The sequence below is a fragment of the Cyprinus carpio genome, chromosome B12, assembly GCF_018340385.1.
Source record: "Cyprinus carpio isolate SPL01 chromosome B12, ASM1834038v1, whole genome shotgun sequence".
NCBI lineage: Eukaryota > Metazoa > Chordata > Actinopteri > Cypriniformes > Cyprinidae > Cyprinus > Cyprinus carpio.
The window spans coordinates 25,975,949-25,999,584 of NC_056608.1; the positions used below are offsets into that span (position 1 = coordinate 25,975,949).

General features: G+C 40.0%; 1 protein-coding gene and 1 pseudogene across 1 annotated transcript; one reads left to right on the plus strand and one right to left on the minus strand.

Moving 5' to 3' along the window:
- Window positions 1-9,302: 9,302 nt before the first annotated feature.
- Window positions 9,303-14,872, minus strand: LOC109075221 (carbohydrate sulfotransferase 3-like). Its single transcript, XM_019091152.2, has 3 exons — window positions 14,516-14,872; window positions 11,563-11,715; window positions 9,303-11,080 (listed from the first exon to the last, which is right to left on the minus strand). Exons 2-3 carry the CDS (start codon window positions 11,640-11,642, stop codon window positions 9,871-9,873), a joined length of 1,290 nt encoding a protein of 429 aa, XP_018946697.2. The 5' UTR covers window positions 11,643-11,715; window positions 14,516-14,872; the 3' UTR covers window positions 9,303-9,870.
- A 645-nt stretch (window positions 14,873-15,517) lies between these two features.
- LOC109075217 lies at window positions 15,518-19,135 on the plus strand (annotated as a pseudogene).
- Window positions 19,136-23,636: the final 4,501 nt, after the last annotated feature.

The window sequence follows — 23,636 nt, forward strand, 5'->3', positions numbered from 1 at the left end:
AGCTTCAAGATCCATTGGATCGTCAGACACTTGCATTTATCGATCATTAAGATTGCCTCCCTGCTTCCTACACAAGACTGTATGGAAACTGTCATCATCAAGCGTCTGCGGTTGAAATACTGCAAGTGAGGATCCTTCCTCAACATGCGGGATGACCCTGCCCCCTAAACCCCACCATAATGAGATCCAGCTGGAGGGCTGAAACTCCACCTCTAATGCCCTTCGGACATAACACACACTCGCTGAATCTTAGCCTGATTCAACGATAAAAGTGCCTCCTGAAGCTCCCCTCTCTGCTCCCTATAAAATTTGAAGCATTATCTGAAAGAAGATGCTCCACTTGCCCTCTTCTACTGATAACCGGCGCAGAGCATTAATGCAGGCATCTGTGTCAAGAGAATTGGCAAGTTCAAGATGAACAGCCTCTACCGGCCAAGCAGGTAGAAGATGACACCAGCGTTCTCTCACTGTACTCTTCCCCTTTTCACCTCTATTGGTCCAAAATAGTCAACGCCTGTAGCAGTAAACGGCGGAGGTCTGGCATAATCCTTCCTAGGCAGATCAGCCATCTTCTGCCCCATCATCCTCCCATTATAATTTTTTACAGAAGCAGCATTCTGCTACGACCTTCCTCACAGCTGAGGTTGCACCTGTAATCAATACCTTCTTCTTAAAGCAGACAACATGTGATTACGCCCACTATGGCCAAGCTGTTGATGTAAATCTTTCCGAGTATAAGGGTAGCCACATGCTGATCTTTAGAGAGGAGTAGCAGATGTTTTGTGTGCTGCTGACACTTGAACCCGGTGTCAGCTGCCCTCCAACTCTCAGAAGCCCATTATCCAACCATGGATCCAACTTATAAATAGCACTCTGTTTTGCTTACTGCCATCGCTTTCCAGAAGACAAAGCAGCGATTTCCTCAGAGAATCTTTGCTGTTGGTAATGCACCATTATATATAGCCATCTGGGAAGCGCCCGCCAGATCCTCTACCCGACAAGGTTTGTCCTCCCTGTTGTACCTTTAGCTATTTGAGGATTCCCTTGCTCTAGGACATTCTGTTTGTTGGCTTCAGCAGTATCTGACTCTCTCTCACTCTTGCAAATCCTTCTCAACAACATCCTCTTCAACTTAAGCAACCAGGCAAGCTGATACTAGAAGTCCCGCCAATCTGAAAAGGAAGCCATCAGAACTATTGTACCTTGTTCAGTGAGCCTTGAGTATTTTCCCACATGACAAAGGCTTCCTTCTTGACCTCTAGGTCCTCAACTCCCTACTGCAGTGTCCAACCATAATTTACAGGCCAATCCTTTCTGTTAGTTTGTACAGAACACTTGGTCCTTCTATCCAGCTGTGTGTCTTGATAAAAATCTGCCAGCCCTCCTTCATCTGGATGCACTCGGTCAGCTGGATTCTCCTTTGTGCCAAAATATCGCCACTGTGATGTCTCTGTGCTTCCCTGATGATGGAAAACTCTGTTTCCAACAACCAGTATGAAACCGCTTGTCATCATTCATGACATTACTTGAGTACAGATGTGTTGTCTGTCCCAGAAGACTGATTCTTGCCAAACTGGAGCCTTCAGCCTCTTTCTTTAGCATCAGATCAAACACGGACAGCAAGAACAGCTGCAGTTAGCTCCAAGCGGGGGGAACAGTGATAGCCTTTACAGGTGTTACTCGAAGCCTTGCCCATGAGGAAGGGACAAATGAATGTCACTGTTGCTATCTGTGGATTCTAAGGTAAGTGACTGTGCCATATCCCTGTTCGCTTGCATTTCTGAAACATTGGATGACAGCTGCGCATGTTAAGCCCAACTCATGGGCTTAAACGCATCTCTCAAACTTGAATTTTCAGAGAGTGCCATTTCAGTTCCTTCAACCACCATGGTCCAACCCAGGACCAATATCTCATAGGGCACAGTCTCATTCCCATCCAAAGTTCCTCCGGCATAGCTCCTGTAGCATGATCTTAGGCAGGTAACACTACCTGCGTCCCAAGATCCCAATGGATCGATACTGAACTGGACACTGACACAACATTCACGTTCTTGTGCAAGACTTTCCTGAGTCTCCAGTTTGAACTTTAAATGAGTTAAAACCTCCTTGCTGACAGAGATTGGAAAGAATCTTGAACTAAAGAAAACTGCTTCACTCTTCAGATGCCACACTCTTAAGGCATATCATCTACATAAAATTCACTTTGAGAGGTCTGAACAACCTCCTCATGGAATTACATTGATGATTCATTCTGCTGTTTTTCGCAACCAAACGGCCAGTGGCAACTTGGAGAGGAGACAGCCCCAAAAAGATGGACAGTCATGCGCGAAACACACTGGACCAAAAACTCTTTTGTAAAATCTCCGTTTGCACCACAATAAGAACGGAGGAAATCCCGGTTCCTCTTCTGCCACTAAAACATGATGATGAACATTGCCTGTTGTTCTCCCATGACAGCTAACGCTCTCTGGCCTAAACCTTAGGAGAACACCAAGCAATGTACTTGTAAAATTGGGAACCTTGCAGAAGGACTTGATGTAATGATGTTCCTTTGAATGGCGCACCACAATCAAAAACCACCCGCAGGTTCCTCTTTCCTGGGATGACGTCTACACCATGGTGAGGAATATACCACACCTTGCCGCTGTATCCTTTCAGCTGCTGTGAGTGGGCAATTGCTCTGCATATCCTTTGTTAATTTATTTTTTGAGGAATGCTACATTACTCCTCATAAAACTGCTCATCTCTTTGAAATCTCCTCTCAATGCCAAGTATCCGGCTGTTTTGCCAAAGAGCGAAGTTGTTAGGAAGATTAACACATTTGTCCCGTTTAAATGGCAACTTTCAAGGTATAATGATTGTCCCCAAGCTGGACAGAACTCTCAGCAATCTCCAAGACAATCTGAATATCCATCATCTTGTACAATCTTGCTCCTTCTACAATCTCGCTCATTGAAGTCATGGTTGTATTGTGTTAAGCAAAATCTCATCCAGGTTACTAACACAGAAATTCCTGTAACCCTTGCAGAACAGTATTCATCCTCAAGGCTGCCTGCGATTCAAAGGGAACCATTGATGACCCTACCTAATGCCGTTCTTATAGCCTTAAGGGCCATCCCCATGGCTATTTATGTCTTCAAGGCTCCATCATCTTGGGAGCATTGTTCCAATCAACAACTCCAACGGTAAGCCCATTATACGGGGAACTTTAACCTTTGCCAAGTAAGGCCATTTGGGACACATCTCCTTAGATTACACATGTTATCAGAACTTACCGGGCATTTGTTTCTGTGTGAGTGTTTGTCGGAAGCTTGATAGAAGATGCTACATTAATATGCAGAAACTTCCAAACCTGAAAGTATGTAGCGCAGGTAGAAACTCTTTCCTGTACCATAGTTTTGTTAACAGAAACTGATTTTTCTTACCAGAACAGATTGAAGCCGCTTATCATAAGGATTTCTGTCTACAAAAGGTCGCCGACACTGCCAGGATCCAGGAATGCCATAATAGTCTGGATTATATGATCTCTCTTTACTGGCCTTGACTTGGAACTGGTAAGATAGAAAGAAGACAGCGATCCCTTTCCGGCCCCTGTATGACCACATGTTTCAGTCGATCCAAGAACTTGTGTGCCTCTGACTCCTTTGAAGCTCGTTGTAGTTGGCTGTATTTCTGTCTACATGAAGCACAGTGGGATGGGTGCTAGACTCCATACCTAAAGTCAACCGCTTGCCACAGTTACGACTCATGTGCTCCAGCACTTAAGCAACCAAAGCAAAGCTCTTTCTCCTTCAGAAATTCCATCCCTTTCCTATGGCTTCCTCTTTTTAAATTGTGGACAGAACTCCAATAACATGATGCTTAGCAAAACACAAACATAATTGGAATTACTTTAGAATTATTTTTTAGATATTAATTACCTTTAGATATTTGATGGCAATTCTCTTCTCATAGTCTTAGTAGTTTTCCCAGATTCCACAGGTGCAACGGTAGTGGCAAAGATGTTGTTCCTTTAAACTCTGCCTTCTGGGACGTTAGCTTTGACCGGATTAACAGGCCCTCCACGCTAGTTGGCAAGTCTCTAATATCACCAAACCAGGATCAATTAGGATACTAACCAAGTGTCTTTCAACAATATTGAACAAGATTCTTTTGAACAAAGCTCTGCATTTCAGTTAGTTTCCAGAATGTTATGTGCAATAACTCTCCAACCGTTCTCTGAGCTTGAAAGCCATTATAGATTATAATGACTCTCATTATTGCTTGGCATATCTAACTCCTGAAGGTACTGCAGCTTCCTCAGTGACATTGCAAAACAAACCACGCAGAAAGAGTGAGCATAAGCCTGCAAAGGATTAGCATCCTCCCCCCCTTTTCATTGAGGGCCAAGACAAGGCTCTTTCTAAATAAGCAGTGGCAATCTTATATTATTGCCAAAAATGTTCCTCCAATCACTGTTTTGCCTTAATATAGCCGAAGAAAACCATGGGGCCAGTTAGGGGTCATGTGAAGGACAACTGCGGTACCAGCTTCACCTAGCTGCCCCATAGTAAAAAGGCTGTTCCAAATAATAAAGCAATCAACTATGACTTGCCTTCTCCTCGTACTCCCTTTTCAATGCAGCCTTATAAATGAAACACATACTGAAGAGGATCTCCATCAAACAAGGGAATGTCCCACCCACCCTGAGACACTCGCATTGTGGCTGAGAAATCACATTAGATGCAAGATGTCCTTGAGACTGAACTGATGTCTGTTTAGAAAATCCTATCAGTGGCAAGACGTCCATGAAGTTGCACTGATGCATGCTGAGAAATCCTATTGAAGGTGCAAAGGTCCTCAAGGTTGAACTGATGCAGCTGAAAAAATCCTATTCGGATGCAAGAGGTCCATGAGAATGAAACTGATGTTTCCTAGTATTATGCTGGGAACTCCGTCTTTCTAAGTCCGTACATTCCTGCAACGTCTGCTGATGAAGCTGTCCTGATACAGCACAGAAGATGGCAAAGGGAAGGATCCACTACTGATACTTGGTTTTCCATTTTACTACATTACAAGCAGATTGAAACTCCTCATGCCATTGGATTCAATCTAATTGAGGAAGCTTTCTCTTCTCCTTCCTTTTTCCAATTGAGAATGCCATATTATAAGAGGCTTTAGAAAAACTGTGACATTCAGAGGCCTGTAAAACTGCAAAGTTTAAAAGTAGATTCTGCTAGCATTGCATTCAACTCCAGTTGCTCCTTTTTCCTCTTTATCTTCTGCTCTTGCTCTCCAAAAGCGTGTTTTTCCTATTAACGTTGCCATACGAGCAAGCAGTGCAGCCTTATTTGCCCTCAGCTATAACTCTTGCAGAAGGAACACTACTGCATGTACTCACTTTACTTGAACCATTTTAGCTACCAAACCATTTTAAATTACTATCCATGTGGATCAACATCATCAACCTTGTCATGCATGACCTCATTTAAAGTAGGCCTAACTTCATTCTCAGCACATGATACCCACATTTTGACTTCAGCAATAAAAATCATTATTCACAATCATTTTTTGCTTTAAAACCATGTCATGTTTTTCCTTCTCACTTTCAGGTAACATACCCATCAAAAAACCATGAATACCTTTTGCTTCATCACACAAATTTAAAAGATCATCAAAAGCACTTTGTACATCTTTTACATTTCTTTGTTGCATCAGACCTTGCATATTTTTTCTTAAATTATTAGCTTTTTATTAGTAGCTTTTTTTTTTAAGTCATTTAAAGCACTCAACTGTGGCGTTTCCATAGGCCTGTGTTCACTTTCAGATGTCTCCATAATACACAAAGTCAAAAGCACAATCGAAACGATTTGAAACTAGTTTGCAAAGTTAATTATTTTCTTTGACGACCAATGCATTGGATTTATGTCCCATGATGTGTGGACACAAAATGAAATTGCCATTCAACAATAAGTAGCGCTATTAAAACATACATCTTCACGTTGGGCGCCATTGTTTAAACACGGCTCCTCTGCTGACGTTTATAGAACAGCTCTGATATCTTCCATTGCGCTGATGGATAGTCCGTAACCCAGTAGGAGAGACGTGCGTGTATAATCCACAGATGCGAACGCTGCGACGTCCTCCCATCGCGATTGCAGCTGACCTTGGTCGTTGGTAAAGTCGATGCAAAGCTCTTCCAATATACTTGATTCCCTTCAGCAAATTATGAAGCTCCAAAGTCACGTATAGGCTAAACACAGTTCCTTTTAGGTCGATAAACCATTTTTGACTAAAATGTAAGCGGCCAAGTCTAATACTTTAAAGCCGCTGAGGGATGCTGGATGGTTGCTTGTAATGGACGCATCACGCTTGCTGGGTTACTATTAACTGGAATGTACACACAAGATGTTAATATTGCTCATTGTTGTAGATTTATTTTAAACCGTTACTGGTCTTCATTTCCATATAGGCAAGAATCCAAATGAACAGTCAGTAAATCCACGAGTCCTTCACCTTTACAATGACTTGCATAGCATGGTACAAACACCTAGCGTAGCGGTCAAAAATGGTGTGCACCTTCCCTCCAGCAACACCTGTTACCTGAAGGAAGGTTCCCACCTATATATTGTGAACAATCAAGCAAGAGTGACCCCTACTGGACGTACCTGTACATAAGACCAAAATGGCTCTTACAACAGCATTACAGCACTTATTAATGTAGGTCAGTGATTATTTATAAATGATAAATGTAGGCTACTAATACATGTTTAGTATGTTAACATTACTTTATGCAGTAAACACATACCTAACATTAACCAAGATAAATAAATACTATAAATGATGATCAAGCACTTTTTTTCCACATTTTTTTTAAAATAATTTTTCTTTCAGTTCACTTATTGTTTTGAGTCTGGTTCTTTGCCACCTATGGTATTGTTTTAGTATCGATACGAGGTATTACTTTATGGTATCGTACCGAAGCCAAAATTATGGTATCGAGCCATCCCTAATGGTGTATGGAGTGTAAATTGATGTGGAAAAAAAAAGTAATTTAAAGCAGTTTAACATAAGGCAGAAACAACAAAATGTGAAAAAAAAATTAAGGGCTATGAATACTCTCACAAGGCACTGTATATATACAGTATATATATATATATATATATATATATATATACAGTACAGGTCAAAAGTTTGGAAACATTACTATTTTTATGTTTTTGAAAGAAGTTTCTTCTGCTCATCAAGCCTGAATTTATTTGATCAAAATACAGAAAAAAAATGTAATATTGTGATATATTATTACAATTTAAAATAATTGTTTTTAAATTTATTCTACTTTAAATTATCATTTATTTCTGTGATGCAAAGCTGAATTTTTAGGATCATTATCACATGATCCTTTAGAAATCATTCTAATATGATGATTCATTATCAAAGTTGGAAACAGTTCTGCTGCTTAATATTTTTTCAGAACATGTGATACTTTTTTAGGATACTTTGATGAAAAAAAAAAAAAAAAAAAAAAGAAGCTATGTTTTTTAAAATATAAATATTTTGTAATAACAAATACACTACTGGTCAGCAATTGGGGTCAGTCATTTTTTTTCTTTCTTTTTTTAAATAAAATCAATACTTTTTATTCAGCAAGGATGTGTTAAATTGATAAAAAGTGATAGTAAAGAAAATATATTATTAGAATATATATTATTAGAATATTTTTTATTTTGAATAAATGCAGTTCTTTTTAACCTTTTATTCATCAAATATATTAGACAGCAGAACTGTTTCCAACACTCATAATAAATCAGAATATTAGAATGATCCTAAATGATCATGTGATAGACTGGATGTTACATGTGACACTGAAGGCTGGAGTAATGATGCTGAAAATTCAGCTTTGCATCACAGGAATAAATTATTTTTTTAAAGTATATTCAAATAGAAAACTATTATTTTAAGTTGTAATAATATTTCACAATACAACCTTTATTACCATAATAAACATCAAACAAAATGCAGGCTTGATGAGCAGAAGAAACTTCTTTCAAAAACATTAAAAATAGTAATGTTTCCAAACTTTTGACCTGTACTGTATATATATATATATATATATATACACACACACACACACACACACACATACACATGTTTATAGATGGATATAGGCAATATCTGAATTACTGTATTGCCTGAAAGACACAATACCCACACTGCAGAAAATGTTAACCAGCAGTTGTTAGCTATTTCTACACGATTTTAATAGTTTTGACCTGAACAGACCCTTAGTGCACTGATGCACTCTTCTCAGAGGGGTTTATATTACAGCTCTCTCATTATCTGATGTGGTGGTCTGTTTGCAGGGTGGAGCTTAATGGCCTGATTTTACTTGCAAGGAAAAAAGGGGGCCTCTGAGACTGTGGAAAAGCGGTTGGGTTCTTCTATATTGCTTTGACCATATACACATGCTCCACCCTCGTCACACAGCCCACACAAACCAACGCAGTTCCTTCAGACCTCATGAAGCTTAAAATGTCCTTGTGCTATAAATTTCTTTGCAAAAATGCTCTCATATTTTTATCACAGGCTGTAGATCATATCAAAAGCATTGTTTTGAGATTGAGTATGTTGCACCTAAGCTTGCGTATCTGCCTACACTGAGCTCAAGTGCTGGATTTAGGTGAGCGAATGAATCTCGAGCTGTGTGTGGGTGGTGAGGGTGAGGTCAGTTTAAGTAAACTGCTCTGCACCACATACAGGAGGGGTTCAGAATAAATGAGCACGTTGGAGTTTCACTGGCGCTCTAAATAGCAGACGGCACAGTAATAAAGGCAACAGCTGATTAGCAGCTGCTACAGAAAGCAGGTTCTTCCTCCTTGAAGGCAGGACAATGCTAAGTACTAGCACATGGTGTGGGCGTGACCCATGAGAATGAAACACAGAAAGCACACATAAATGAAAAAAAACATTTGGTTAGAGAAATGCTGTACTGCTAAATGTTTCTGTGCCATCATTGAGGTTTATGTGTATTCCTGGACTGTAGACACTAGTTAGTGCTTACAGATTTAGATTAGACTTAAAAACTTAGAAACCCGTCCTTCACATTTGGACTTCTTTAGCAACAGCTCTGAAAGAGATCTTTGTTCAATTCATGCTCTTTTCACAGGCCCACGTGAAATCTGCTCCTACGGAACGACCATCAGTCACATCTTCTTTGGCTTACATGTATTTATTATGTTTAGACCTTAGCTATCACTCAAAGTAATCTAACATTCAACTAAAGAATCTGTTTATTATTGATTGATGAAATCTTTAGAACACAGAAAACACATAATGAATTTCAGGCAAGGTTAAGTAAAACTTTATTAATCCCTTAAGGGAAAATTTAAAGCCTGTATTACAAGACACCATGGGTTTTTCATAACAAACTGAACTAATGTAACATGAACATAATTATGAAATGATTCATTGTCACTTTTGTTTCTAACAAAGAGCCCTTGTCAAATAAGACAATATATTAAATCTATGAAACTGTTTTTTTTTTTCTGTATGAATCATCCTTTGATATGGTTTGTAGAGTTCTGCAATCCGGCTGCAGTAAGAATATCTGAACACACAGCAGCAGCTCATTTCTCCTCAAACAAACACACATACGGTACAGTATATACAGTCGAGAAGACTTCAAACACCTGCTAGATCCCAATGCAATCCTTGTCTTCAACCATTCATCAATCGAGCTGACTGGCCATTTATCAAAGAAGGAAATAATATTCTGTTTTACAATACTGCTTTAGAAGTGATGCAATGAGTTAATTTTGCAGCTTGTTTCGATCATGTCACATATTACTTCATGAATCTCATCACTCTTCCTCATGAAGTATATGTGTAGAATCATAAAAATGTTCTCTCCTCAATCAAACTTACGGATTTATCAGTGAGCATGTCTCTATTCTCTGCAAACTTGTATCCAAATAGAGTCATGGTGGGGCCGCACACTTTCTGCACCAGCTGCACTAGTTTGAAGGGAATGCTAAACCTCCATTTCTCCACCTGCTCCAAGGAGTTCTTCTGGGTGGAATAAACTCCACTGACCTCCTTAGACGCCTGGGTATTTTTTAGGATCCACTCCTCCACCTTTGCGGTGAAGGGAATGCCTATAAAGTCATACATCTCTGCAGCTTTGCGCATGGGGAATCGCGCGATGTCCTCATAGCGCACTAGCATGTAGCGTCCGCGGAGCCACGGTGGTTGCTTGAGTCCGATCTCGGCAGACATGCGGATGTTGTCACAGTTTCCTTTGAGCTTCCTCACTTCATCCTCGTCCACTGGAAGGTCTCCGTCCACGGCCCACCGCTTCCAGACATCGTACTTGCTGGAGAAGGCCACCATGCGTGAGGCGAGGACGGCGCGAGGGTCTCTGACCAGCTGGATGAAGGTCATGTCGAGCCTGGGGTCCTCTGCCAGCGGCCGAAGTGTCTCCAGCTGCCGGACCCGGACGGACTTGATGGCGCGGTGCTGCTTGTGTGCGCAGGACTGAGCTGCCAGAGTCAGGTTGAGCGGGCCACAGCGGCGCTCGCGGCAGTGGTAGCGCTCGAACACCTTCCTGACCAGCGGCGTGCAGACGGGATCCTCACACAGGGAGCGGCTGGACTCGCGCCGGAAGAGCGCGGCAGTCACGTGATCCTGTGGCGGTGGCTCGATGAAGCTTTCCAGCAGCGAGAAGTCACACAGGAGCAGCTGGCGCAGAACGTCTCGATACGCCGGCCCTGCGACCGATGCGTTGGTGCCGCCACTATCGACCGTCAGCATGCGCTCCACGTGCCACAGCGGCTCGAACAGGTAAAACATGCTGGAGCCCTGTTGGTTAAAGAACTCTCCCACGAACGAGGAGCCAGTGCGAGTCGTGGCCAGCAGAAGGATGTGCTTCCGTCCTCCGGCTGCGGACGCTGCGCTCTGCTGGACGCTCTGAGTCGAGTTCTGCAAAGCACTCAGGTGTTGGAGGGCCAGGGCGTCCGTCGAGACATTGTGCTGCGCAGCGGACAGGAGAGAAGCACTGAGCATCAGCAGCGGGGTCAGTCTGGGACTCAGTTTATCAGACACTCTGAAAAAGACAGAAGAAAGTGGATAAAGCTTTTTAGTGCTAAAGGGATATTTCACCCAAAAATTATCATTCTGTCATCGTTATTCTCCCTCATGTCCTTCCAAATGTGTACTTCCTTTCTTCTGCAAAACACATAAACATTTGTTTGTCCATACAACGAGTCAATTTGTCTTCAAAATGTCTTCTTTCCGAAAGAAAGTCATACAGGTTTGGTACAACATGAAGAAATTATGAGAAATAAATGGTCATTTTCAATGGAACTATCCCTTTAACATCTATACTCTTCTCAAAGAAGCAGTTTCTCTAAGAACAGAAATTTGTACACAGCAAAATTAATAACACATACTGACAAGCTTTGATTTGAATGTTTTCTGACTGTTATGTAGATTACTGTAATCCTCCACTGCATCATCAAACCAAACACAAAGGTGTCACACATACAGAGGAAACAAACAGAAGAGGAGAGTGAAAAAACAACCTACTTTGAAATAATGTTGTTTTCCTTTTCTATGATGACCAGAGCCACAATAAAGATGATAGAAATGGTATATTTAATGCGCATTCTTGTGTGTAATTGTGTTCAGTGGGTGATTCACTCTCAGATCATTCCTTCATCTTTTTCCTCTGGTTGGACTCTGAAATAAAACACACACATGACACATGAGTCATGACAAACACTGTAAAACCACACTAATCTAGATTTATTCTCCACTACATACCCACAAATACATCTGACTTAAAAGTATTTCCCTTTTTATAGCATGTGCGTAATCATTAATTCAACCTGTCTCGTTAAAGTCATGGATAGTCCATGTTTTTCTGTCAGTAGTTACTGTAGATAATTATTCTTAGGTATCGTATGACTGAACGATATATAGGAGCATAGTTAGTAGAATTCATTTAAATGTGTTTTATATTATTAATAGCACTGTCAAATGTAATATATGAGTTATGCTTTACAATCTGACATATAACGACAGGTTTGGTTTTTTATAAAAAATCTAAATAAGTCTCTTGATGAGGCAGAAAGAGACTTATCACATGCAGTTCTGTGAGCGATTGGCAGGCAATATGGAGTCAATTCAGCTGCATTTCTATGCTGTTTCTACACTGTTTCTACACAGTTATGTACTCTGCATAGTTCAAGATATATTCATAGCACAACATGCTGCGTAAAGACTTACTGAAGTTTGCTCTGGAAGCGGAAGACAAAGAAAGTAGTAATAATAATAGTGATTCTTGTTTTAGTAAACACCACTAATTATCACTCACTGTGAATCATGTGCAATACTCACACCACAGCAGAGGATGCTGGGTAGGATTTAAATTAAAAGCTATAAACACCACTAAAATATAAAGACAACAATCACTCGCGAATAATCACCCATTAATACAAACAACAGAAATCTGGGTAACACGTTACAACAAGGTTTTGCTTGTTAACATTAGTTAATATAAATTTATGATGAATTCTTCCTCTGTAGCATTTATTAACATTACATAATGCACTGTGAACTAACAAATAAACAATGAACAACTGTGTTTTTATTAACTAACATTAACAAAGGTTAATAAATCCTGTAAAAATGATAATGCTAACAGTTAGTTCATATTAATTAATGTTAACAAATTAGTCTTTATCGTACCTTCGGTAAGAAAGACTTACAGAAATCTGTGCAGTTTCAGCTCAATTAAACAGTTTTCAGAATTGGGGGAGGTTATTAATATGATTTCACCTCATCATTTGAAAAATACCTTTACAGTTAAAACAAATACTTGCTGTGTTAATCTGAAGATTTCTCAAAGAAACTGCTGAAACTGCAACAGACACGACACAGAAAAAAAAAAAAAAAAACATTCATTACACTAAAACAGCAACTGTGATGGAAATATTGCCTTAAAGCCACAATACAGCAGAATGTGAAATCGACCGATTACACCTCTAGAGTTTGAGTTACATCTTTTTCTTTTATGCACGCAATTGTGTTGACATATGAATTATCCAGATTGTCTAACAAGTCTTTACATTTTATGTGTCTGTGCATAGATGGCGTAAATTTGCAATTATACTGGTGAAAAAAACATGTTCGGCAGCCAAGATCACAGGATCATCCCAGACACATTGACTCAACACTTATAGGTTCAGACGGAGTAAATCCTCTGTAGTCTGTTATTTGAAGAAATAAATGTGATTCTGTAAGATTCCAGTTTCAAGAGCTTTATGAACATTTCTGAGCAGAGATCAAACCCGCTGCATTCAGTGTCACAGATAGTCACTTGTTCTCATGAAGAAGCAGTTTAAAGGCTTTGTGTCAAAAAAACATATTTGTGAAAAATCCAAAAAAAAAAACACAACAACAGGAAAGTACAGCATCACATAGGTATACACAGTACAGTAGTATGTGTCAACAGTATGAGTAAAGTAGTATTTAAATGATGTATAATTAGTATGTCATTGGGATTTATGAGCTGGGGTAACTTTCAAAGACTCTCACCTTCAGGACACTATAACCAGTCCTCCTCTAAAGCAGGGATGTTTGTGACCCTGTGTGGGATAATTACACAGTACTGTAGGAGGCTGAGAGAGAAGCTGTCCGGCCAGCAGACAGTGGTTAGGAGGCAAGTTTCTGTCTTGCACTGTTAACCTGAGCCACAAATTAGACCTCAGAAAACCTTTACATCACCACCAGAACTCTGATCAAATCATTTCATGTATTTAGTCAAATGAACGCTCATTTTCCCACGCTGTCTCTGTTGCTGTTTTCATCTCTAGTCTTCTAACCAAAACCTGAACTGACTGTAAGCTGCATCCAAAAACTGAACTTAAAAATGCTTCTTATTTTCTGTGTTGCTATTCTTGTTTATTGACGATAATCATCTACATGCCTGAAATAAGCAAAAAACAAATCTTAACAAAACAGGAGATCTTCACCATGTGCCTGCGTTATTCACAGTCGTATTTAGACTGCTGGTCAAAAGTAAATAATCATTAATTATCAACATGTAAAAGACCTGAAAGCTGTGCTTCATCTCACACTCGTGTCACATTCCTCACACATAGCCTACTAGAGAGACTGACAAAGCGAGCCCTCAGTAAACAGCAGCACTTCATCTGAACCGAAGACCTGCGAGAAACACACGAAGCATTTCAGCAAATCTCCAGGAAAGGAGCCTTCGCCAAATCACACAGCGACATGCTCATATTTCATACCGCGGCTGATAGTGATGCAGTAATAAATCTGCAGATGTGTTACAGCATCAGTCGCAATCACAGATGAGCGACACATTGACTCACTTATGAAACATTACATACATTACTTACTTGAATGACAGTGTCATTCAACAATTATATCAGCCAATGAGAAACACATCGAAAGTCATTCATGATCATTTTGAAATGACAACGGAATAAAATAAAGCACGATGATACTGTACCATTATATTTCCGCGTTCATTCGTTTCCTCGTTCACTTGATGAAAAAAAAACAACAAAAAAAACAGTAAAATCCAGATCACGGTGTGTAAAATTCAGTATTCAATAGTATAAAAAAAATCGAATCCATCATTTATTAATCATTCACGTCCAGCTCTGTAACACATTAAAACTATAAAATCTATTAATTACCTACACAAACATCTAAAATTGATCGGGAATGCAAAAAAACTCACAAATGTATTGTATTTGTGGATCGAAATACGTTTTCTTTTAAAGCAAACGGGCTGAGAGACAGATGCGCCTCATCAGCGGAGCGAGTCTGACTCCAGCGAGACACAAACACCGCCGCTGCGTCACCGCGACGTGCGCGCCCCCGCGCCTGCGCCAGCGCAACATTCTAACAAACATAATAATTACAAAAAAAAAACAACAACATGTTTTATTACAGGAGCACCAACACAGTGCAAATGTGTATGACAGCTCGGTAAAATATGTATTTTCTCGTAGAAATAAGAATAATAATAAAAGACTAATTCCTTCATTGTTTCAAGGCATAAAGGAATGATGGAATGTTTATTGGAATAATGTAATAGCATTTACATTGTGGAAGAAAGTATAGCTACTTATTCGAAAAGGTTTCAATATTATATTATATATGAAGATTAAGTATTAATATGTTTCATTAAAATATTTTTGAATGGAATATAAATTTTACAAATCACTTTGTAAATTATGTTGGAAATGATATGGCTGTTTGCTTTGTTTATTAGGAGCGATCAAAAACAAAGACAATTTTGCAACAATATTCGGTATTCATAAATAATTGTTAAATTTAATATTGTTCAGTCTTGATCGTATCAGACCATTACTTTATTTGTTTCTTTAGTCTAGCTTGTTCTAGTATGTGATTAATAATTTACAAAAATAGAATAAAACAAACGGAACATAAATTATTTAAAAACTAACTCTAAAAAGTTAACAAATGCAGAACGCTTATCCAAGCTGAAGAATTCCAAACTTCAAGACCCATAGTGCATTGCGTGGCTGTCGCCGGGCTGTGACGTCATGCTCAGGAACGTTCAGGAACGTGTTTACAGTTTGTTGCGTCATTGGTGAAGACGCATCTGAAAGGTGAAATAGATAACAAACCAACTGGTGAGTTTTACTTAATATAATGATTTATAAATTAAATATATTAAGTAAAGTGTAAACGTCGTTCTACAGGATTATTCGCTGGACTCATATTTAGGCAAACACCGATAGCACTGAACATCCTCTGCTTGTTCTCGAGGTTGTTACTTTAGTTGCATCAAATCTTCCTCTTGTCCTGTTTAGCGGCTGTATTCACTCTGCTTCACGCGAATGTGAATTTAACTGTTCTTAATGAATGATAATTAGCTGTAGTTTCTGCCTGTTTTTCATGTCCTCCTGACTGGACTCAGTATTGGTCAGTGATGTTGGTCACACGCCTGTCATGCCTGCGGTCAGTCCTCCGGAGTCCAGCCCTGATGAAGTCCGGTCCAGCCCAGATCAGACCACAGCAGGTTCCAAACCTCTTGTCTTGTGCTGCTGTTAGGCTGATAAGAGCCTCACTGGAGCGGTGTTGTTCTGATGATGTGTTGTGTTGTGTCTGATCAGGGTTATTCCACCAAGACTAGACTGGGATTCCGCCGGAGCAAGACGGCCAAAGATCAAGCGTTTCAGCCTGCTACAGACACAGCAATTAAAAGTGAATTCTGTTACATGTCCTTTTATAAAGACAGTTTTCTCCACATTTATGTATTTCTGTAAAATGATTATGTTTTTGGCGCTGTTCATGTGTGTCTCTGTGATACCACGTGTCTGATCAAGAGTCGTCAGGCCTGTTTGAGATAAAGTCTGCATGCTGGTTAGAAATGATGTGCTAAAATACTCTACAGCATTTATCAGCAAAATAAAATCATGTCAGCTCATGCTCATTGGATTAGAACAATCAAACACACACGTTCAGACTCACACCTGTTCTGTGTGTCTTTGGATTGTGGAGGGAAACTCTTAGTCTTAACTTCTGACTTAGTTAAAAGTAATCTTGTCCTGAATGCTTTAGACCCTGTTCTCAGCTGTATCTGCTGCTTGTGATCGGATCACCTGAGATAAATGTTAATGCCAGGTCTGAACATTATGTAACGAATGCATGTTTGAATCTCTAAAGCTTCAAACTCAAAATAAGTAAAGGATATTTATGTTTATGGCCCCTGGGCGACTCCGTAAGAGACCGATGATGTTTGTGATTCTCTTCTCTGCAGTCGACAGCATGGGCCGGATCGTCCTCGCTGGAGGCGCCGCCGTTGGACTCGGAGCTTTGTGTTATTATGGCTTAGGGATGTCCAATGAGATGGGAGCCATCGAGAAAGCAGTGTAAGAATCACCTTCACGTTCAAACACTAAATGAATAAAAGGCTAGAACTGATCTGATGATGCCAGCAGCACAAAAGAAATCAGATTCACCTGTGATCCGATTGTTAAAATGAGCTTGTGGGTGAAATCAGCGGCTCTCCTCTGATCTGCAGACAGCACACGACTGGTTCTGTGTTTTGTGATAGCTGGTGTAATCTGATCGGGTCTGATTCACTACAAAGCAGTTCATTTCAATATCTGCAGAAGTTTCTGTTAAACTAGAGTAGATAAAGGCTGACACGTTTAACTTTTCATTTTAAAAGTTTGAGTTTTATAGTGTGGCTCTGAGAAAGAACAGCTTCATGGTACGATCATGTCATTCGTGAGATCCGTTACGATCAGCTCAGCTGTGAGCTGGATTTAATGTGACTGACAGTCAACATATATACACGCTTATAAAGCAGATATTCTGTACGAGCTTCTCATGTGAAATCTTTTCAGGAACACTTTGTGCTTGTACAGACTGAAGCTGTGTGTTTTACAGGATCTGGCCGCAGTACGTGAAGGACAGGATTCACTCCACATATCTGTATTTTGCGGGCAGCGTGGGTCTGACGGCGCTCTCGGCCGTCGCGGTCAGCAGGACGCCGGCGCTCATGGGACTCATGATGAGGGGCTCCTGGCTGGTATGCAGCTGATCATAGTGCTTTTTATTCATCGCACTTTACATGCATTCTTCATAACAACCAATCAACAAAAACGTACTGCAAGGCAGCTCGTAATTATATACTGTATTATAGCATACTATGGCATAGTAATGATTCAGCCTACAGTTAAATATTCACATTGATATTTAATGTTGTGACAAACCCTATTAACCACAGGCTATTGGTGCCACGTTTGCTGCTATGATTGGCGCCGGGGGATGCTGGTGAGATCGATCTCGTATGAACACAGTCCGATGCCGAAACACCCTGGCCTGGGCTCTACACGCAGGTAAAGTGCTTTCCACTGCACAGATCTGCTGCTTTAACTGATCTCTAGGAGGGCACTGCAGGCTGTGTTTGTGGTTTCTGCTGCAGAACATTTCAAATGACAAATACAAGCTGTCACATGAAAGTTATGACTCCTGTGTGGACAGACAAGCAGAGCTCTCGTGTTCCCTGTGTTGCAGGTGTGATGGGAGCCGTCATTGCTCCGTTAACTCTGTTGGGTGGCCCGCTGATGGTTCGAGCGGCCTGGTACACAGCAGGCATTGTGGGTGGTCTGTCGACGGTGGCCATGTGTGCGCCGATCCGAGTGAAAAAGTTCCTGAGCATGGGCGGCCCGCTGCTGGCGGTGGGCTTCGGCGTGGTGTTCGCCTCGTCTCTGGGTGAGATGCATTTACAGTCCGCCGCAGATTGTGTGTCTGTTTAATCTCACAGACTTTACAGGAGTGTCTTCTGTTCTCTCCTCTCTGAAGGCTCCATGTTTCTGCCCCCCACCTCTGCATTCGGGGTCGGCCTGTACTCGGTGGCGGTTTATGGAGGTCTGGTCCTGTTCAGCCTGTTTCTGCTGTATGACACACAGAAAGTCATCAAGCGTGCCGAGACGCACCCCCTCTTTACGGCGTTCAGAAATATGACCCCATTAATGCGTAAGTGTTCTCTGTGGGCAAGCTATGAGTCAGACTTGCGCATTTGTAGTATGTTTTTAGTTTGATTCAGTCTTTCTATCATTTAAATGAGACACAGTATGACTGTCCACGTGCTGCTGTCTGTTAAAACATCGCTGTGCTCCTGCTCTTCAGATGTATGGGCATTTACATGGACACCCTCAACATCTTCATGCGTTTGGTGATGATTCTAGCCAACGGCGGCGGAAAAACAGGAGGAAGTAGCCATAAGGAGACCAGAAGACACTGACTGGAGTGACTGGGAGGACAAAGATTTAGCGGAATAAAGTTTACTCATTTATTTTGCATTTATTTGTTTAAAAGCAGAAAAACCCTTTGGATTGCTTTCAGCTGAATTGCATTTTAAACATGTCCAACAGTACAAGGTAATTAGCATAGTTAATGTGTCTTATCCAATGATGGTGAATGAAGATCGTCTTAATTCCACAGCTGGTGTAATTATAACAAACATTTTGTGTATTTATTTTAGGTAAGAGATCACAACAGACTTAGAGTTATTACACTGAAAACACTTGTCACTGTGATTGTTTGGGGTTCATGGTTCAATAAACTTTAGTGGTATCTTTAACGTGTATTGCTTTAGAACAGACATTAATCACCATTTTCCTGACATTTTAACAACATATTTTGGCACTGTAAAGCTGAAGACACTAAACTTTAGAGCAGATGGTGTTGATTCCTCAAGACAGAAATTCCTTGTATGTTCTGCTATCTTGCCATTTCTTTGTTTTCTTAAAGCATTAAGTTGAATTCAGTGTTGTCTGACGATTTTACACATTGATTTTAGGGTCTTTGATTCTTCAGATTTTTTCCATGAAGCCTGTGTTCTGCTGATATACGATCTGGCCATCAGCAAACATTCGTGTTTTATTTGTGCTCTGACCAGCAGCAGATGACAGTGAGATTAGTGAATAATCCTTGTGTCTCCATCTGTGTTTTGATGTTGATTAATCCAGAGAGAAGGAACTTCAGCACTGCTGCAGGTGCGCCTTACTTTAAAAACTCAAAACGTTAGGAAATATTCTGGAGTGATTGCAGGTCTCTTTGACTGTCAAAGCACTTAAACTGCATTATTGAGAAAGCATAGGCATCTCTAGGCCATTTTTAGGGGGCTATAGCCTAACCCCCAAAAATATGATTACTCAGCCCCCCTAAATATTTTGCGATTAGCTCCATAAACTGTACACGAATTCATGATCTCCTCAGGTCCACAAATTCATATGAAAACGGCGGCAGACTTCGATCGGATCCTCCGTCTTTCAGCGCGTTCTTTTTCAATCCGCAGACCGCGGCGGTGCAGAGCGAGAAACAGGTGTGTGTTTATCAATAGATTGTTTATAATATCTGCATCTGTGCAGTTCTTTGTCATAATGCAGTTCACAAAATATCATGGGGGAGCAATCGGTTGTGCATCTCCTATAAAGTTCACTGTGTTCACCCCTCATCACACATCAGCTGTTTCCTCCAGCGAAAATGAAGCCCTTAACCACAACGATCATGTTACCATTTATTTTTTTTTATTTTTTTTGAAAATGTTACTTTTAATATAAAACATATATAATTATAGTGCATGTTGGCAAATAGGTTTGCATACTTGAGCTAAAGAAAGAGGGTTGTACTAGAAAAAAATGCAAACAGTAAAATTGTGTTTGTACAGTAAACGTGTGTGTGAGAGAGAGAGAGATCTGGACCCTACCAGATGTCTTGCGATAGACTTGTTTTTAGTCCAATTTCTAACTGCATCTGGGCAGTGGTGGATCCTGGCAGCTGCCTAGGGCCGTTTCTTTCTCCTCTTTATACTTAATTTTAGGCAGTTTTCTATAGCGTGATCTTAATGGTGTGGTGGATGAGGAGATACACCTGACAATGTAAAGCGCTTTGAGTGCCTAGAAAAGCGCTACATAAATGTAAGGAATTATTATTATTATTATTATTAATGACAGTGTAGAGAGCATATAATGTTATGTGATCCATGTAGTGCGCGAGGACGAATCTCTCCACTCGCAAGCGGGATTTCCTTCACTCACACGAAAACTGCACGTGTGCTTTTGAATTGCGTCGCGTTCTGCTGTCACTCAGATATTACGTGTATACGCTCAAACATCACTGAAGACCAGAGGACGCATTTTTTTTTTCTAATTCAGGTGAAGAGTAGGCTTTTCTTACTAAAAGTGAAGCAAGCTGATTATAGACAGCCTTCTCTAGTTATTTATTTATATAAGTAATACTTATTTTAGTTAAGTGCTTAGATAATTGTACATATGCATTTAATTTTTTAAAAATTATTTTATTTAGTACATTTGTATTTTTGTTTCGTTGTTTTTGTATATATAGTTATAAATAAAAGTATCAACCAGGTTCCAGAAATACTCACTGAAGGTGCTCTAGTCTTAATGCACATTTTCACATATTTTGTCCCGTCTATTTGCTATAGTTATCACCATGTCAAAACACTGCTACTTTGAGAGAGAATCCACATAAATATGCAGATGTCCATTCCCGAAACTTTGCAATGTTTGTGTGTTGTTGAAAAACAAAGTTCTACATTTTAAATTGGATTGCCTAGAAAGCTTGCAAAGAGCGCTCATTATAACCACTAAAAAGCTGTCGCACTCTTTTGTGTGTCATCGCGACGAGATCTCGCGCTCAAAGTATCTGTTACCAATGAATCTCACACTGCACAAATTAATATACTATTAACATTGTGTAATACACTCTAACGACACCCTGCCCCCAGTACCCCAGAATGACATCCCTCTTAAAAAAGCTCTACGTCCCGAGAGGAGAAACACTCTAGCTGTCACTGCTGAAGTCATGCAATCACATTCAATTCACAGAGTGACAGAATTAGCCTTTTTTTCACAGTTAAATTCACACTCTATGTAACAAATGTTACACTTAAACACCGGGTGAGGTAAAGATGAAAACAAAGTAGCTGTATTGTAAAAAAATAATGACCTAACCTTCTTGACTACTGAAACCATCTGAAAGCTTAGAGATCCTGAGTTACTCAGTCATAATAACAATTTGAGAGGTTCTTCATTGGCCAGATAAGCGTTGACCCATAATTATGATTCCAAAGCTGTAAAACCATGATATTATATATTTTAATACAGATTTGTTACCAACTCTAAATTCTGACTGGATGAGTCTGAGAAGGATGTCGTGTTATAAAATAACTGTTTTCTGACATTTAATAAAGCAATAATCTGCTTGAGGACCATGAGTAAAGTGATTTCTCTCCAACATCTTATCAGCACGGTCTTTACTGACAATATAATTCCAAGTAAAAAAGCATTGCCCAAAAAGTGGCTAATAATTATTTTTATATATCATATATGATATTTGTTTCCTACAACTGAAAACTCTGGAGTCTGTGTGTCAGGGCCAGAGGAGAACCGAATACAGGTTCCATAGTGCTTTAATGTATCTTTAAATGTTACTCGTACACTTTATTCAAACTAAGAAGGAACTCAATTGCTCTTGTGTTATATTTGCTCCATAATGTGTGAAATGTATGACGCAAAAACCAGACACGTCACATTTCACACCCTTAAAATAGTCACAGTGACAGATGCTTGTGCTTTATCAGGACGCTGATGCTAATTTAGACTTTAATAGGGAAAAGTACGGATGTATTGAAGGTTCTGTTTATTTCCATGTCAGTTAGTTCTGACTCTACATGACCCAGCAGCGAGTTATGGGGTCTGCTGCTGAGAGGATGAATAAACTGATCGCATGTTTAAGTTTGAAAATAAAGACATGGCACTGTGTTCAAACTCTTAAAAGAACACACTAACTGATACTTTTCTATTAAAATTGACTTTTTCATTGAGTTTCACCTGCGTCCCTTCAGTCCTGTGGGCCGGTGGCACGTGTTTGTTCTGGGTCTGGTTTGAGTCGTGAGCTGCAGGGGGTTGAGTCACAGGAAGGATACTGAAGCTGCGCTCAGCAAGCCTGTCTTAACAGACGTCTTCAGACGAGCAGCAGCTGCAAGCAAGCTGTCTCTCCATACTGATCAAGCTCAGCGTCTCTTTAACACTTTTTCTGCAGGATGAAGAGTATGAGGAAAAAAACAGATTTTAATTCTTCTCATCGCACTGTGCATGTCTATGGGTGAGTACTGGTTGTTTTACTGGTGACGAGTCTGTAGTCTGTGTGTAATCAAGCTTCAAACCTGCAATTGTCTCAATAATCCTTTAAGTTTATAAGGAAGGCAGCTGAGCGAGAGTTGGACAAACGAGAGCAGGAGCTGTGCTTTGGAAATTAGCCTCTTTGTACTTTAAAAGTACCCTTTTGACTTAAATCATTAGAATTTGCAGTCGAAAAACTATTGTTTTATTTTTTTGGAGCAGTTATCTAAAATTCAGTGACATTCTTTAGTGAGACTGAATTTCAGTTAAATTAGTCTAGATGATTTTATGTCAATGATTCCACTCAAAATCATCATCACAGCCCACACTACATGTCTTGATTTTGTGTGTGTCAACATCATCACTGAGGTTTAAGTAGGTTTAAATGTTTGATGTGTATTTCCATGTAATTTTATGCTTTGCTTAGTTTCAAGTATTTGTCTTTTTCAGCTCAATCTGCCTTTGCAACCGTGTATTGTCTATGATACTGGAGCTGGAAAGCAGCACGGGATTAGCCATGGCTGTTATTTCAGTCGGGCATCTCTGAAGACACATCCATTGGTAGCATTTCACTTCTATAATAACATGCTGTCCAGATAATCAGGCAGGCCCTATAGACCAGACAGTATGTGATAATTACAAAGAACATCAAACACACTGTATGTACGTTACCTACGCTAAAGGAGATATATAATGAGCCTAACTAGCGGCTGATGCCTGCTGAATACATATTGGTGTTGTGTGCAAAAGATTCCCCATTTGATTTTTATAGAAACAAATATGCGCAGCTAATTTTAATCTAATATTCAGTGAGGACATGGAATTGTTTGCCGTGGCTTTAGGGGTGTCTAGGATCTTCTCGCCTCGATCAGGGACGACGACACTTTTTAATCTTAGATGAATTTCTGGGACGTGTATAATCTGTTTAGTGGTGGA

Bases quoted from the DNA above. Each gene is read 5' to 3' on its own strand.
- LOC109075221 (XM_019091152.2), bottom strand. From the start codon at position 11,642: ATGCGCATTAAATATACCATTTCTATCATCTTTATTGTGGCTCTGGTC. The intron at 11,081-11,562 runs GTAGGTTGTTTT...TGTCTTTTTCAG, and splicing joins GAAAACAACATTATTTCAAA to AGTGTCTGATAAACTGAGTC.